The sequence below is a fragment of the Falco biarmicus genome, chromosome 3, assembly GCF_023638135.1.
Source record: "Falco biarmicus isolate bFalBia1 chromosome 3, bFalBia1.pri, whole genome shotgun sequence".
Classification (NCBI taxonomy): domain Eukaryota; kingdom Metazoa; phylum Chordata; class Aves; order Falconiformes; family Falconidae; genus Falco; species Falco biarmicus.
The window spans coordinates 31926075-31944432 of NC_079290.1; the positions used below are offsets into that span (position 1 = coordinate 31926075).

At 39.5% G+C, this 18358-nt stretch overlaps 2 protein-coding genes across 3 annotated transcripts in view; one reads left to right on the forward strand and one right to left on the reverse strand.

Moving 5' to 3' along the window:
- Window positions 1-4400: 4400 nt before the first annotated feature.
- LOC130145560 (proline-rich protein 2-like) lies at window positions 4401-5510 on the reverse strand. The gene has a single exon (XM_056330486.1). It carries the CDS (start codon window positions 5508-5510, stop codon window positions 4401-4403), a length of 1110 nt encoding a protein of 369 aa, XP_056186461.1.
- The window catches only part of TRIQK (triple QxxK/R motif containing), a 64495-nt gene continuing 50999 nt past the window's right edge, over window positions 4863-18358 (forward strand). Inside the window, exon 1 of one of the 2 annotated variants that reach the window (XM_056332450.1) lies at window positions 4863-4954. The gene's annotated coding sequence lies outside the window, so the exon portion shown is untranslated. The remainder of the gene's footprint in view (window positions 4955-18358) is intronic. The other variant, XM_056332451.1, reaches the window with a different exon arrangement.

The following is an 18358-nucleotide window of genomic DNA, read 5'->3' on the forward strand; positions in this document are numbered from 1 at the left end:
TGTTTCCTGGATGACCACACTAATTGGAGGCAGCCCATTTCTTTGGTTAATTTTGGCATGGCAGAACCCACATTCATTCTTGGAAGCTGAGCTTTTCCTCTGATGCTATAAATATTCTATTAATAATTATTAGGTTAACTTTTTAAAAAGAATAAATAACAAAAATACCATCACAATGATATTGGAAATATGTGATTTTTCTCAATATGAAATGCATCATTGTAATTATGTAATTAAATCAGTAAATATGAAAATTGTCTCCCACAACACAGATGACAGGTGTTCAAGTGTAAGGACTCTATGTATTACATAGAATCATATTTCCAAGGACTGTATTAGAAAAAACATCATACATTGTTACTAATCTTCAGTTAGAATCAGGACATGCACACACATATATATATATATATATATATATATATATATAAAATTATTATTGAGGTATGTGAGGATGTTAGAGTGCCCAAATTCAGTTTATAACAACAATCTTTACCATACAGGAAATCTACTAATATTGTAGAATATAAATAAGGGTGTGCATGTGTGTGTGTTACTCTTCAAGGTCCCCAAACAAATCACAGCTTACCTCTGTCTTGTAATAGGGCCTGTTCCAAAGACCTTTGAAGTTTCCAATTGACTCAACAGGCTTTGGATCTGGCCCTAAAGTAGTAAAACCTTTGCTGAATGTTTATAGATAACCACTTAGTGCTGGCTTAAGAAAAGAAAAAGGAAATAAATTAAATGCATCTTCCAGTGACATAAGCCTCATGAAGAATTAACTAGGATAAGCACTTATTCTAGTTGGTGCTGTCGATCTGAACAATGAAGACAAAAATAATAATTAAAACATAGCTTCATGCTGAGATGAAACTTTCAAGAGTGTCTACTGTGTTAAGCTTATGATTTTTCTGGTTTTGTATTTGCAAGCATAATTATGTCCCAGAGGCAACAGGAGCTAGTGCCTGTCAGTCCCCATTTCCCCCTCCGATAGGAGATTAATTTCTTTACACAGAAATCCAAAAGTTGATGCCAGAGCAATAATAATAATGTAAACAAGTCTTTTATTCTTTTAATCTGGAATGCATAATTTAATGGCATAGTTGTATAAATAATGAAAATACCACATCTACTTTAGACAATTAAGGGTAAACTGATGGTAACATTTAATGTAGTATTGATTGACTGTATCAACAATATGACGGCAGACATCTGTATGGATGATAGCAGTTAGGAAAACGCTACCAAGTCTATCAATACAGATTAAGTAGGGGTGGAATGGAGCAGTCTTGATGGCTCAGAGTACTGGTAATGGAATATGGAGCCTTTCACCCCCAGCACACTGATTCGAGCCAGCCTAGGTCAGTCTGTGACTGAAAGTCATTACCATCAGATGGTTCTTCAGTAAAATGTTTGTCCTAATGGCAGGCTGTCTACGTCACAAAATACACCATCTATCATGACTGACACCGTGTTGAGATTTTCAGCTGGAAGGCTGGAAGGAAGAGGATGGGGTCCACATCCCTTCTACCCTTGCAGGGAGCAGGGGTAAGGACAGCTGTCTGGGGCTGCTCTGCTACAGGCTATGCTGCAGAGGTTTTAGGGATGTCAGATTTTAGGGACAGTGGTGCTAAATACTTACCAAGCAAAAAGCAAGAGGAAAGTACTGAAATGTAAGACAAGAGATAGGAACTAACAGACAGAAGTAATAAAAATGAGAGAAGCACAATAGGAGCAGGCTCAGCATACTGGCAGCAGCATGTTACAGTAACTATCCTGCCATGCTTGTCTTTTGTATGGATTTGAGAGTAACAGTGTTACGTGGGGAAAGCAAAACAGGTTTGTTAAAAAGGAATCATGAATAAAAGCACAGTGGAAGCTAGTATCCTAGGTTAGTCAGAGGTGAGAAGCAACATATCAAAGATAAGTGAAACAAGTCAGGATAGGAATAAAGGATTTCAAAATGAAGGCAAAGTGCATACAAAGCTGGCATGGAGATGGGAAACACTGGAGTGAGGAATGACATGGACAAGGAGATGAACTAAGGAGATTCTTTCAGCAGCAGTTCTGGTTGGATACAAGCAGAGCAAGACTGTATTTATCAAAGCCACCAGAAACTACATTGTTAGGAAGCAACGGAGCATAAAGAGTTTTAGTGTCATGGTTGGATGGGGAATATCGTACCTTTTGAGGTTCTGGAGTAAGGTATTAATTGAAAGATTTAATGATGGCCTGAAGAGTAGCCCAAATCAAACAGCTGTTTCAGTGGCAACATTCAGGCTACAGGTGCAGATTGGAAATGAGGCAAAACTCTTGACTCATAGTGATGGCAAAATGAATAGAACAAAAATAATTAAGAACATTCTTTCACAACTTTGAGCTTAACCTGGTGGCTAGCCATAAATGAGGAGACATCAGGTTACACAGTAGACAAGTTGTTGCATTTTTGATAGTTAGTGTTCTGTATGTGAATTTAATCTGTGTGGTCAACTTGGAACAAAGATGTTGAGCATTATTTTCCAACCTTTTATCTACTGAACTCCAAAAGCTCAGGGACTGCTTCTAGGAGCTCTGCAAAAGATAAATAAGAAAAGGAAGCCTATTTTCAGTAGGCTTAATTTAGCTTCTATTCAAAATTTTTTTAGAAATCATAAAGTTGAAAAGCACTGCATAGGAGAACAAAAATTCTTGTCAAATTGCCAGAGTAAGTTTAAGATCTTGTGAAGTAATGAAAAATAGGAGGAAAACCAGGAAAAGACAGTCACTGAAAACAACAGCCAATACCTTTTCTTCAAAATTTTGTGAGATAAAATAAAACCATGTAAGTTTAAAAAGCACTTTTGGATTTTATAATTTGTCTGCTGAAGGGATATGGCACCAAATTGATGAGTGTGGCAACATCAATAAAATATTCCTCTCTGATTGATATACTCTTAATTTATAGTTACATATTTAGTAATTGTATCCTTTGTGTATTTATACCTGTAATAGGCAGATTATAAATATCCTGACATATATACTCCACCCAGGCTGCTTCTTATCCTACAGAACACATCAAGCCTGTCAGCTATACTTTCTATCATGTAAATGTCAACCGCCCTTCTGACCATTCCACCAGTATGCATGCCTTCTCTGCAGAAGAAACCTCACAATGGGAAATAAGCATTTTTCCCATAAAATGAGGATTAAGAAAGAAAAAAATATTGAAGACAGTGAAACTGAAAATGGTAAAAATTTCTCAGTGGTTGTACAGCTCCTTTTCATGAAGTCATAATTCCTTATGACTTCTTTATGGATTCAATATTGAGGCTGCTGGGCATATACAGGTTTATTACTTAGAAGAATATAACTTGGTGGTGAAATTAATATTGTCATTAGGTGAAATTAGGTGAAACTGAACTAGAACCATATGTATTTTCCTACACAGACTCATAAGGACAAACTCCTCAGCAGTGGTTCAGAAAACGCAAAATCTTGCAGCCGGGTATACGTATTCTGATATTCCTTCATGTTTGTTTATTTTGATTGTGATTACACAGTCAAAAATAATGTGTAAGAGCTATTTGAATGTGATTGAATGCTATTTTGCACGTAACACCATATTCAAATATCCATGAGCATAATCTTGTGTTTAACCACATCCTATTAAAAAAAAAATCAAAATAAAGTATTAAAATATTTTACATGTATATGGTTTCTGGCTTATCATTAGGAGTATAAATGAAATAAAACACTGTAAAATTCTGAACACACCGAAGTTAGAAAAATCAAGAGGTGGTACCCACAGTGGGTGTGACACCCCCTGTCCCACAGGGGACAAGACACCCTGGGAAGAAAATGAAAGGTTGCGTCCAGTGAGCTGCCATGTTCAAAGCAGCTAAATAACCTTAATGTGAGATTTCTTGGCAGAAAAGGTACAAAAAAAGCTTTGGGTCTCATCATTCAAAATCAGGACAGGCTGTATTTCTAAGAAAGCTGTTTCATTTTAGCCACTCATTAAGCTTGGTACAGAAATGACTGGAGAAAATTCCTTGGTTTGGTACAAATGCCAGACGGAAACTCTGATTAAATCAACTTTGTTGTAGGCTCATTCTCCACTCTGTATGCATGTCATCTAGAAAGATGGGAAAGTTCAGCTGGGTATGGCTTTCACTTCCTAAGTTGCAGAGGTAAACAAATGCAAATATTTTTATGTGTGTATCTTTCCTTACAGGGGAGTGTTACACTTGGTTATCAACTGCCATTTTGCAGGAAGCAAAGCATGCACTTGCAATACTAAGCAGTGAGCTGTTCCAAGAGTCAGTAGCTTACTCCTTGCACCGAAGTAAATGAATTATCTGTTGCAAGCTATCATCACCTCAAGGTGGTGAAAAATTACCGGGCAAGGTTAATAACTTTCTGTTTTAGGACCTTAAATGTAAGTTCCCGCTGAAGCAGGCTTTTGATGGTGATGATGTAAAGGTGGCCAATTGCTTTTCATCCTGCCCATGCGGAGCAATAGCTCTGACACAGGTAGGACTAAAAACCGAGCGGGGGGTGCGAAGGGCGGATGCTGAACTGCTCCACGGCTGAACCTTCAGCCTCCCGCAACGCGTCTCCCCTGAGAAGCCCAGCCAGGCACCCGAGAGGGCAGGCCGGCGGGAGCGAGGCATACCGGCGGGCGGGCAGGCGCCGCGGGGCCGAGCCGGAGGCGAGAGCGGAGGCCGCCGCTGCCAGAGAGCCTCCCCCGGTCCACCTGCGGGCGCAGCTGCCGGGCTGTGGGTTGCGGGGCCCGGGCAGGTGCCGCAGGGCCGGGGCAGCAACCTCCCCGGTACAGGGCGCTGCCCGGCAGGGCGGGCGGGAGCGGGAGGCGGGGACGCTCGGGCGGGAGGCGGCGGCAGCCCCGCCAGCACAGGAAGTCGCCCCGCCAAGAGAGGAGGGAGGAGGCTGGAGGCGGAGCTCTGCCGCTCGGCCCGAGGTACCGCGCCGCTTCCCGGGGTGGGCGAGGGGCCGCGGGCGCCAGGGCCGGCCGGCACCGCCGGGCCTGTGGTTGTCACGGCAACCGCCCCCCCTCGGGGCGGCAGGGGCGCGCTGCCCCGCCGCTCCTCCGGCGCCGCCATTGGCCTGCGGGCAGGGAGCGTCCGCACTGGCGGCGCGCTCGGCCGGCCCGCTGTCCGCCGCGGGCCTCCGCTGCCATTGGCCGGGAGAAAGCGCTCGCCTCCGCGATTGGCCGGAGCGCGCTGCCAATCGGGGCGGTGCCGCGGGCGCCCGGGTGCCGCCCTAGGAACGTGGGCTGAGGGGCTGGCAAGGGTCAGCGGCCGCGGCCAGCGCGGCCATTTTGGGTGTGGGCGGGAAAGGCCGCCGCAGGCTTCTGCCCCCCGGCGGCGTGCGCGGTGCCCGGGAGGCGCGGGTGGGCGGCTGCCCCGGGGGCCGGGGTTGGCCGTGCAACCTGACGGTGTAACGAGGGCTCCTCGGCTGCCCGGCCTGTCAGCCATGTGCCAGGCAGGGTCCCTCACCAGGCTGCGACTGGCCATTTTGGAGGGAAATAAACCCCTTGCCGTGGGGTCTCCTCAGCGAGGGCTCTGTTCGAGGCCTGGTCCGGCGGCTGTCAGGCTGGCAGAAGCCTGCAGTGCTTCAGTGTGAGGACACCCCACGGCTTTCCTTCATGAGCCCAACTCCTGACGTGCTGCCCGCCAGCTCAGTGTGTTTGAGTATGTGTGTGTGAAACCCTGTCTGTGTGGGGTTTCCGGGTGTCTGGGAGCTGGACAAACAGCTGCTCTCGTGTGTGTGTGCATGCGTGCACGTAGGCTGACCCCCCACACAGCAAGACCAGGACACAGGGCTGCTGCACGTGCGGTGTGTAACAGGGCTGTATCGGGCTGGCTGGCTGGCTGTGCGTGTGCAGTAAATCTGATACAACCTGGGCTTGTTGAGCTGGCTGTGTTTACCTTGCAGGTGTGGTGTGTTCCGGGTACATTGGACTCCTTTGTGTTTTCTGTAGAGTGTGCTGGTCATGCTTATGCTCTGAAAAGCCTGGACAGAAATATGGGAGCTGCAACATTTCAAAATGTGAAGTGTTGGCAGGGATTTCTGCCAGCATATTCGTGTGGCTCTCAAACTGCGCTGCCTTACATCAGCCTACATACTTAGGAGGATGGAGTGTAGTACCAGCAAGCTCCCTTCAAAAAGCTTATGCTATAACTGGGCTGTATGTACAGCACACACATTCACACGCAGTAATAGGGCTCAAGCTCTTTGCTGTTGGGGGCCAGGCTCATTCCTAAAGAGCTAATCAGAATGGAAGGGTACCTGTTACTGAACACATGTTGACTTTCTTCCAGCCTTTGCTGCTGATAGGTGACTTCCGTAGTGGAAAGCTGAAGAAAATTATGTGTAAGGGATACACGTAAACCTAACAACAAGTATGGGGAAAATTGAACCATTTCTTAAGTAGTGCTATTTGGCCTGTCTTCCTTGGCTGAATCACTTCACCTCTTGGTACAAAATGGGCTAGGGACAAACTTTGTTGTTCAGAAAATAGTTTGTCTGTTTACTAAGGAAAAAAATTGGGAGATGCTTTTGTTGGCATGATTATCTTTGATCATGAATTAGTAAGATTACCCTTCTAGGACTTTTTTTCTGTCTTGATGTAAGCCTACTTCAGTCAATACCGTAAGTGTAAGCATAGAGAAAACAAAGAAGAAGTGTTGACTTTGAAATAAATTAATCACATCAATACAAGCAGTTGACATATTTTTTTAGGAAAGAGCAATTGCTAACTTTTTTTCTGTTATTGTTGGTTCAACATGTAAATTCTTCTTGTAATTTATTTTGTAAGTTATAGTGATATAATTTATGTATTGTCTTCTAGCTGAACCTGTTTGAGCATGGGTAGATGAGCCCAGGTAGATAACTTCAAGAGGTCCCTTCCAGCATCAACATCCTGTAATTTTGTGAATTTGATTTATTAATTTGACCAAGTAGGGTTTACAGCAATATTCTACAATTGCCCTCTTAGCCTGTCTAAAATAGTATTTTGTATCTGCAGAAGCGATATAGAAAATACTCGGTTGTTTCAGCACAGATGTGGAAGTTCTTCATACATGTTAGGTTTGAAAGATTACTTCAAATCAAATGACTAAACCAGAGGTTCCTGTTAGCATTGGTGAAACTCGTTTTATAATTAATCTTGTGTTGATCTACACACAAGCACACATACGTGTTTCTGTTAAGTTCCATAAAACCAGGACTAACTCTTCCATTTCAGATGCAAGCAGCTGAGTTCCTGAATTCAATTACTGCATCATACTGAATGAGCAGGATTTTTCAATACATCATTCCTTAGAAACAGACTTTAGCAAAAGGTGATATGCAGCAAGATACTTACTTTTCTTTGTAAGATCAACAATAAAGGCAGTGCTTTTATTTCTCTTTTTTTTTTTTAAATAAATTTATGAACTTGAACTATACAGTGTAAGTTTATATGCATTGGAAGATTCTACATGCAGTTCTGCCAGTTCCCTATCTTAATAGCTCTTGCTGTTACACTCTGCAGTCTCTTCAGAAAAGGAAGCCAGTTTGTGTGCCAGTTTTATAGCATAGGTATGGGAAAATCTTCTAACTCACTGTTGGTCACAAATACAGAATGAATGCTAGTCATATCTAGGATTTACTTTGGTCAAGTATTTCAGCCAAACCCTGCAACCCAATCTTAACGGATGACTCAGGCTCAGTGTACTTTATGGCAGTAGTTCCAGGAAGCATCCAATTTTAGTAGACTACATAGAGAAGAAGATGAGGGTGGGATTTTTGCAGTGCAATGAAGACATTTTCCTTGGATTTTTCTGTTAAATTTGTTTCTTGAGACCATGAATTAGATTTGTTTCTTATATAGTTTTAAGTCTTTCAAAAGAAACCAGATATGATCAAGATTAGTTTTAGTTAATTGCAGTTGTAATTGTAGAGTTTCTGTGAGATTGTTGGTTTTGTTTTCCTTTGGTATATTTCCATATTAATCTGAATTTTTAATTAGGCAAGACAAGCTGTGAATTATCTGCTAGGGTAGGATACTTTGGAAGGTCTTTATACATTGCTAAAGCAGGCTGACATTACAAAATGGGGTTACATGTTAAAAAACCTAAACCTGTTTAATATCCCCTTGGCAGAGCCAAGTCACTCTTAATTCTTCATAAGTAAATTGTTACATTTACATGTTATGAGATACATAAAGAGAACGAAACATAGGTGACTGTAAGGCCTAGACAAAGAAGCTAATGATTTTCATTTATAGTAGAAGTCTCCCTCAATCCTCCAACTGTCTTATGATACTACTGTTGTAATACAGTTGCTCCCTGGAAACAGGACTGCAAAAGTATATGTTTTCTGACACAAACTCTGCGTCAAATTTTTCTGCTCTTGCAGATTTTTTTGATTTGCTTGCAGGTTTACTTTTTATTGAGGAAAAAATGTGAAGAGATTTACAGAATGCATACTAGCTGATCATTTTTTAAAATAAAAAATGAAGTGCTTTTCAGTGAATGGCTATCCTCATTTCAAATGAAGTCTGCAATGATTAAATATTAAAATGATCGATGGTTTAAATTAATATAAAAACTTTTCAGGAGATTATTACAAAGATTAACATTTTTAATGTTTTAATACTTCCATAGTTTATCAATCACAGGCACAGTGAAACTGTTTTTAGTTAGCAAGCTGATGATCTCATATATCATTGCAGTATTATGCACAACATAAACATCATGGTATCGTTGGTAGAGGAGATGAAACACAATTTGTGTTAAGGCTTTTTAATAATCAGTTTTAGTCTCAAAGTATTTTTTCACACACAGAAGAAGCAGGTAAGATATTAATATATTTTTTCCTCTTTGGAAAGAAGGTAAGAAGGAAAGATAGTTCCAGAAAAACTGTGGTGGTTGCCATTTAGGAAGCAACTCTGTTTCATATAATGGCAAACATAGATGGTCAATGGTAATGCTACAGAAGGGAGGAAAAAAAGCACTTGCATGTGTTTTTCCAAGTAGGACTTGCATAATGCAGCTTTAATATCCCAAAATTATCTGCAACAGTCTGTGATTCCTGATAGATTTTTACTCATTATAATTATGTTTTGAAGGTGAAGAGAAAATGTCAGTACAGTGCTTTTGTATCACTAGATACCCCTGTAATTCAGTGGGCTGAGTAAACAGTTCCTCCAGGCACTCTTAACATGGACCGTGCTAATCCCTTTGTTTCCCATTTCTTCTGCTTTTTTTTTTTTTAGCAGCAAGGCTAAAAATCAGCATTAGTGATTCTTAAGTTTGATTTTGCCCCTCTAACCACGTATTGCAATGATATAATAGAGCTTTATACAATACACTGTATTGTGTCCTAGGATTTTTTGCAGTTACATATGATAATTCATACATCAGCAAAATACTCTTTATTCATGTGTTGCCATTGTTCTTGGCGTTGTCCTTCATCCAGTATGTTTTACCGTCAAAAACAAGACAGAATTGGAAAGACATGGTGTGATGAATTAGCCAATGTAAACCCAATAGCAGCTGTAAAGAAGGATGGGAGATAGTCAGGAGAGGAAGGGTGAAGTAGAACTCCAGGAATAGATGGTGAACTGGTGAAGTGAATAAATGGGCAAAGACTGTTCTGACAGCAGAAGCTTACAGTGGAGAAGTCACTTATACCAGAAAGGGCAGGTATGAGAGAGGGAAAGAGCAAAGGTTAGCACTGGGTTAATGTTGAGAATAGTATTGGGAAGTTAAAATCCAGAGGGCAGACGGAAGGACACCATTTTGTACAGAAGTCTGTTGTTGGCTACTAATGCTGTTATTTCTGTTATTAAGACAGACAACAAAATAAAAGATGGGGTTACATTGCCTCTAGTCAGAAAGCCAAATTTATCCTCATGTATTTCCATGGAAATAAAATAATGGAACAAAATAACCTTTTATGTTATGAACTGTTTTTTATAGTGAGGAAACAGATTGGGTTGGAAATGTGGTAGATTTCAAAGTTTCAGTTGTTTTCTTTCTGGTTGTGCTGTGTGGTGTAAATGCAGAAAAGGTTAAGTTTACCCATGATAATTCCCTCTCACATTTACATTATCAATCAGCCTTTGTAGCTTTTTGTGCTTTTATCTATTGTGTTTTCATTGTAATCTTTACATATGAAGTTCTCAATTCTACAAACTCTTATGCTCAAATTTATTCACGAATGGCTCTGACAGATGTGCTCTGGAAGCCTTAGATGCTGTGTTTTAAGATGCCGCCAGCTGGTTGCCTTCTCCCCACCCCTCAGGCTGCAGTCTGTGTGCAAGAGCCAGCAATATCTGCACCTCAGTTCACTTCCCTCACCTTAACGCACGTTTATTTTTGGGTGGCTTGCGCTGATGCATCGGCTGGGAACGGGGTCCTGGGGGCAGAACATACCCCCTGTTGTTGCCCTTTCTTACAGGCTTCTCACCCTGGCAGAGAGGTGATTAAACATCTGGGGTCAGCAACACCTTAAAGCCTCTCGGATACCCAAAGCTTGTTTATGAGACTCCCCTGTAGTTACAAGTCACAAGCTGAACAGGTTTTAAACTTTAAAATAAAAAGTACTATGTTTTTTCAACTTGTTACTGTACCCAGTCAGTGTGGAGAACATTTCACTACTTGACTTTGCTGTATCACCATCTCTACATAAACTGTCACTTCATGGTTTTGCCTACTCTTAAAAGTGATCATGACTAAAGGCTCACATTAAAAAACATAATCTTTCTTTCATTTAGTATGTATGCCATAGAAATTTTCCAGTATGCGGTTTTAGTATTGTAAGCATTGTGTGTGGAGCTGATTACACTGCCTGCAACTAAGATTACATCACTTACTTTATTGCTAGACCGGGTTTGTATGACTTACGTTCTTGCCAAAATGAAACAGTTAACCTGAAGCAGTGCATTACTTCTTTTGGTTTTGTGTCATGGTTGTCAAACTGAAAGTACACTATTTGTATAGCTAACATTTACATTTGATTAGGTCCTTGATTTACTGTTGCTCAACTAAAATTAATTTAAAAATTAGTACTGTACAGTACAATAAAACAGATAAAGAGCTGGTGAGCTGCCAGCGCTCAGAAGTAATGGCTGGAAGCCACTGTCAATGGAAGAGAGCTTGTGGGGACTTTGCCCAGTATTTATGTCAGGTGTGATGCTTTTCGCTGTTTTAGTCAACTGTGTGGAAATAGAAAAGCGATAGTGACAAACGATGGATGGTTCAGTGATTGCTGGATGATGAAGAAAGGATGGAATTTAAAGCGTGGCTGAGATCATAGTAACACGAGTCCGTTAAAAACTAGTTTGCATGTGTTGAGGAAGAATGAATGCTCTGTGTGTGCAGAATGGAAGATTTTTATTTTGTAAAGCTGTGAGTGCGGGAAGACACAGGGTTTGTGAGGAAGCTCCGGTAGCCAAAGGGAATTCAAGTGCACTGTAGTGTCAAGAAGGACTGGTGCTGCCTGGTAGAGGTGTGGAGGGGAGAGGTAGGAGGGTGATTTAAATCCCTTGAATAAGACCAGTGCTGGAATGTTGAATCTAGTTCTACATACATAATGTTGAGTGTCCTAGGTAGGGGTATGTTGAATCTGTGTGAATTTGTCGTTTCTTCCTATCGCAGAGGGCATGGAAAGCATTGTTTCTTTTTTGTTGTATATAAGCATCATGGAAAACTTCCTATAATATGTTTTCTTAAACTTTAGACTTTGGTGTGATTAAACTTAAATTTGGTTTTAATGGAACCACAAAGAATTGCAGCAGCTAATGATTTGGGGGTTGCTTTCGTTCTGCAGTCATAAAATAGTCAGAGCAAGGATGGATGTTGCTTTCTTTGGAATTTCTTATGCTATTTAATTTATGAATATATTGTTCTGTAATTTGCAGTGAAAAGGTTAACAAAGCATTCTTAGATTGCTGTTTACCTTTTTATTCTGAAAGACAGGGTAATTTGAAAGCCTGGATTATTTTGGTGTCTTTCTGGGTATACAAAGCAGCAGACCAACAAGCTAAGTAGGAAGAAGGTATTCTGGTGAAATGATTATTGTAGAGACAAAACCTATTTTAAAAAGCTTCAGACTGTTTTCATTTTAAGTACACCAGTGGGGTTAAATAATATTAGTAACTTCTGTTAGAGTAACAGATCATAATAATTTAAAACAAAAGGTCCCAGCGCACTTGCTAATATCCTTTACGGCTTCAGTAAAATACATCTGAAATGATTTACAAAGCAAAGCTTCTGGATGAATTCTTCTAGTTCTACATGGGAGGAGGGCCTGTTTTTCTTCATGCATGTTTATATAGACCCATGGAAATTGTGATCTAAATGTGGGTACCATACTAAAACATAGCCATATATGCAGAGCAAAGAATTCAAAGCCACTTGCATTTTGTCATTTATTGCACACAAGTAATGTATATTGTATAGGCTTGGTTCAATTCTGTATCCTGACCATAGAAGGACTCTATAGAATATGTACTGTACCTTGAGGAGACCTTCAAAGGGAGGGAATGGTGTGTATAGGAAAAAGCTCAGGGCAATGGCTCTCTGACCAAACTTGTCTCGTGTCTGGTTTTGAGCCTTTGTAGATGCTTAGTGCTGGAAATACTGAAAACCTGGAAAGATGTTTCCCCTGTGCTATGTTGGTATACATCTTCATTAACTCATCTCATAAAAAAATAAATATATCAGTATGAAAACAACTGGGATGGCTGTAAAGCTGAGTGCATGGGAGAGTGTATTTCAAAAGCTAAAAGCAGAAGCAACTTAGCTAAAGTCCTTATCAGAGTTGACCCAGCTCTCTTTAAACTTAGTAAGTTTGGTTACAGGGTTGTACAGTTTTGGTACAGTAGTGGCTGCACTGAGCAATTGTAGCAGGAAGAGAACCTGCACCTTCTTGTGATGTTGGTGTTGGATCTGTTCTTACAAAAAACAGGCTGACCTCATTTTACTGTATGCTCTAGCAGGGTTTTTTTTGTTGTTGTTTTCAGTCTACAAGACTAGATTTCGGGTGGTATGTCCCCCTCCTGCTGATAAAACTTTACGGCAGAGCCGAGGCACACATTCTCCTTTGACTCTAGCCATGGGCATGTGTAAACCCCTAGTGCTTAATTCAGGAAATTAGAGTGAATGGGGTGGATTGGCATCTGCCATTTTATCTCAGGTTAGGGTTTCTGAAGAAATGCTTGCAAGCTTATACGTACTTAGTAAATGATCTCTTTTAGGAGTCTCATAACTTCCATTCCATTCCTAATTAGTTTGAATCTCTCATCAGAGGTATCTCTTAGGCCAGAGAAGGCCAGCCTTTCACATGTCAGAACCCAGGGTCTTAAAAATCTGCTATCTCCAAAAGCACCAACCCATGAAAAAGTGTTCTATTTTGTATTTCACTAATATTTATTAGTAAATACTAACCTCATTACTAATCTAATCAGTAAATAGAATTTCACATGTACTGTGTGACTTGAAACATCCGAAGGAGTACTTTTTTTCAGTGCGTTAACCTCCATTGGAATTTCCTCTTAGTGATGCAGGCACACTGTTCAGGAGCAGTGTGAATAGGTGGGGACACAATCTCTTTCCATCCTGTGATCTTATAGGGAAAGCTGTGAGAAGAGCCCAAGCACACATTTGCAGAAATGGGTGCATCCAGGACCTTCAGACATTCACATGACTGTTATTTCAACTGATAATTTTTCTGCTGGTTGACAGTTTTTCTTGCTGCCTGTTCTTCCCAGCTGCCCTCCACATTTGTCTCATCTGCCTTAAAATGAGGCAAGGAAACAGCTTGCCACATTTTCTGATAGCCATCGAAGCTTTTTTTTTCTTTTTTTTTTTTTTTTTTTCATTTGGTGCATATGAAGGTTTTAGCCTGATTTTGATCCATTCCTTTAATTCAATTTTTGTTTAAGATTCAGATTTTTGATAGATACCAATGATCTTGCATTCCCTTTTTGCCCAAATAGAACATAAAGCTCCTCAAGAGATGGTATCATGTACACAATTACTTTATTCTTTATCTTAAAAATCATTGCCTTTAATGGAATCTCTAGTTAGGTTTCAGGAGCCAAGGCCCGAGTAATTTAGATACAATCTGCAGAGAGTGTGCTTGGCCTATTGTTTTGAACTACTTTGGAAACTAGTGAGCCGATGCTGTTTAAGCCGTATTAAACTCTTCACCCAATTATGGCCTAATCCTTCAAAACCAATTGAGTAGGACTTGGTTTTGAAAATGCTGCTGCTAACATCTATGGGCCTGTTCACTAAGCCCTACTATTAAGCTAATTATTAAGTGCTGTAGGGCTGAACTTTACATTTGGTATGTTAACGCCAAGTTATCTACCAGTTTATCTACTGGTTTTTGCCTCAGACAATTTAAAAAAAATACAAAAAATTGATGTATTTCATTAAGGCTAAAGAAATGCATGTCAGCTTTATCTTCTTATCTTTATGGGAAGTATTAACAGGTCACTCTGTCTTTAAGCAGTTATTAAGAAATAGAGAAAACGTAAATGGCAAAACCACCAAATTAAAACTCTTTACATATATTTCTTTTGCCTGGTGACTAGTATAGATTTATTTTTTTTTTAAGCTGAGTTGCTTTCCTGAATGCCTAATACAGCATGTGAGACAACAAAAGTGGCATAAACCTATCAGTCTATTTAATACTTATCGAGCTGCAGTAGTTTCAGAGAAAGGAAGAAAAAACCCACATTCATTCTGAACACTGGATGGAAAGATTACCTTTTAAGTCCTTTCGAACAGCAGGTTTAGTAATGGAACTAATAATTCAGTTTTGCTGAAGTGTTACGATTAGGTGTACATGTGCTGAAGTGTTATTTGCTGCTGTCATTTGTAGCCTGCTTTCAACTTTTGCATGCTTGCGCAAGGTAGAGAAATAAGGCAATCATTAGACTATCAATGTGGTGACCAGTTTTAGCAATTACTATGACCTGAAGTCATGTGGTAGGACATCGTATTATACTACAGTGAAATATCTAACAGAGGGGAACATTTGTCTGACTCCCAGCTTTGTGCCTGCGTGGCTTATTTGTGACTGTTTTCTTCAGGTTTTAAGTTTTGTTGGTTGTCCAGCAGGAAGAGATTGTTTGCTGAGAGCTGCTTATCTTCTTGAATAATAGACATTTAAATGAAAATGGAGTCAAAATAGATTGGCTATCAATATTAGAATTAATGTGGGAAAAATCAAGCTGAAACCTAGCCTAACATACTTCAAAAAGGATTTTTTTTAAATCGGGGTGAGACGAGAGAAAAAATTCTAGCAGTTTCAGATTTTCTTGTTTGATATATTACTTCAAAGAAACTGTTTCAATTTTTAAATCACTGACAAAAATTATATTTGTTATGGTCCAAGGTAATGCAAGCAAAAAAAAAAAAAAAAACAACCCAAAAAAAGGCACAATAGAAACAAACAAAAAAAAAATGAATATGGAATTACTTACTGTTCCTAATTATTTTTTGTTGTTGTTTGAATAACTTCAAAAGTTACAAAATTTATTCTCACTGGGGGTTGTTATCCCATTTTACAATATTGATAATGTGAAACAGACCTTGTGTCCTCTGGATGGTGTTGGAACTGTAGTTTAAGATGGATATGCTAAAGGAAAGTATAATTACTCCCTAAATATTTCTTCTCACTTAGGGAAGAAATAAGAATTTAATATCTATCAAAAATGAGCCTAAGCTTAAAATCTACAGATGAGGAATTAGCAAGTGTATATAATTAAAGCACCCAGGCTTATAGCAAGCTATGTCTTGCAGCAGTCCCAGGAAAGGAGTAACATCTGGAAAAAACCCGAATTTTGGTCACTTCCCAAAACTAAAGAGAGGGGAGAGTAAAGGGGTTATTTTCTGATTGAAAGAAGGGAAAGAAGTCACTCTTCCTCAGCTGTAACACCTACCAAGGCAAAACAAAGTTTCTGAGGTTTTAGAGTAAGACCTGGGTGAAACCATGTGGCACTCTATTACAAGAATTGTAGCTTCATCTAGAGGTGAAGCGCTTAGGCAGACTAAGCTGATTTTGAAATTTAAGGTCTATGACCTCTAGCTTTATACCTGTTATTTAAATTATTCCCTACTTCATTAAAGGAAATAAGTGCTGAATGGGCATGTGGTGGGGATCAAAGACGGAATAAAACTGCCTGGATTTAACTGAACCGCAAAATGTTCACTGCTGATGCTCCAGTTACTGAAACAGAGCAAATAAGTGTTTCTTGTGGTTGCTCTTGACTCGATGAACTGTTAATTCATGAGGCAGAGAGTGTGTTTCTGTTTCTGTCTTGTGCAGTTGTCACCCTGGTGGAGGTGTCCTCCGTACAGGCCCTCAGAGGGCAGGGGCGGCTGGACAGCATCTGCCGTCACTCCTGTAGAAGCTGCACCCATCCTTCATGATGCACCTCCGGGCATCGGGTAGTCTGGATGCCCATTCTCTTCCCACCCTCTTTAGCTCTGATTTCTACCGAAGTGTTCCCCCCACCTAAAAAAAACCCCAAAGTTTAAACAGACTCTGTTATTTTGAAGAATGTTATCCTGAAATACTGCATATGGTGTCATTTATCGTGTAATTTTCCCTTTAGTGGCTATTACTCTTTCCTCTGGGAAATCCTACATTTTTAAGTGTCTGGCAAGGCAGAATCGAACCACATTTATGCTTTTCTCCTTCATTAACTTCTTTAAGGATATTTTCTTGACACACCAATGCTGTCATATATTCATAAAAATGAAAAAAAAAGTTCATCTTTGAACGTTTGGTATTTTAAATTTGTTCAGATGAAGATCTGTCTTCATATTAAAATGAATGTATGTTTCACAGATGGTATAGCTCTACTCAGCTCTGAAGTGAGTAGGGCATTTGGTTCTGAAGACAAATAACAAACCTTAATAATGAAAAGTAAATGTGAGGTGCCTATAATTGCTACATTTAGGAATATTCTGCAAAATGTCGTACTGTTTTTATAAGAAGTGTAACACCAATTGGTAAACAGCTATCTTCTGTGTAAGTAATGTTTTTATAAGTGAGTCTTCATGTAATACATTTTTATTCTTTTTGCCATAGAAGCTGTAACAAACTGTACTCTACTGGGAATAGATGGAACCTTTGATGTTTTTAATAGTCTCTTTTTGTTTAAAAACCCAAATTTACATAATACAAAGTTAAAAAAAGAAATCTTAGGTTTTGCAATCCTTGAAATTTTCACTTTTTTCCTGGCTGTCATGAATACACTTCATGATAATCTTTTCAGCTCTTCAGATATTTAAAAACATTTTACATCTAGTAAAAGTAAGTAGTCTTTTTGCTAGAGGAGTAAATGCAAATATTTTGGCATAAGTAATCCCATCAAAATTTAGGTACTTAGGGGAGGTTTAAGAGCATAGCGAGTAAGAGCAGAGGCGGCCTCCTGTATAACTTGGGTGTCTCACCTTCCTGAAATTAGGTGGAACTGATTGGGTGGGTGATGAAATTTATTTTTCATAATATATTGCCTCAGGATTTTGAAACATCCAAGAGAATATGCTGAGTATTCATATGGACTATTACCTGTGTACTACCTTTAAATAAATTTTGAGCTAATTTCATGGGTTTTGTAGGCACTATATAACTAACAAACAACAGTGCAGCTCCTTTCCCTAGAGTGTAAAGAGCACTTACTAGAAGTAACAATGTGCGTTTTATTCCTGGTACTTACATGAAGCTATGAAACAGCCTGATATTTGTCATTATAAAAGTTGTAATTCCTAGATGGTCTTGATGATGGGATATGGTGTAGTGTTTGTTGTCCTTACGTGGAAAGTTAAGGTTATTTTAGAAATACTTGTTCCAACTGGAGTTAGAAATCTGGTGTTTTGATTAATTTTCCCAAATTTAATTCAATTTGAATCACCCCTGATGTTTTCAAGGTTAAATCAAGTAAAGAAATTATAAAATCCTTTATTAAAAGAAAATGAAATAAATCCCCAAAGTAGACTAGATTCTGCAGGAAGTACCATGGGCAGGTACTTTTTCCTTTAAAGTAATAGTCTCATCCTTTGAAAGGGATTTTCCAGAATGGTAAAGACTACTGTAAGACATCAATAGAACATGAATGTATTTTTTTTCAAATTTTTTGTTTGTTTGTATGGTTTTTTTTAAAATAATAGTTGTAAAAGTTTTAAAATTCTTTCTCTTGGCTAAAGTATAGGTAAAGAATTCAGCTGCATTTTTCTTGCAATTTTGGCTGCAGGTTACTTCCACTGCATTTCTTAGTTACTGTACTTCAGCAGTACACTTCAGCCAATTAAACTAAGGAACAGCAATGATTTCCAAAATACTTACATGCAGA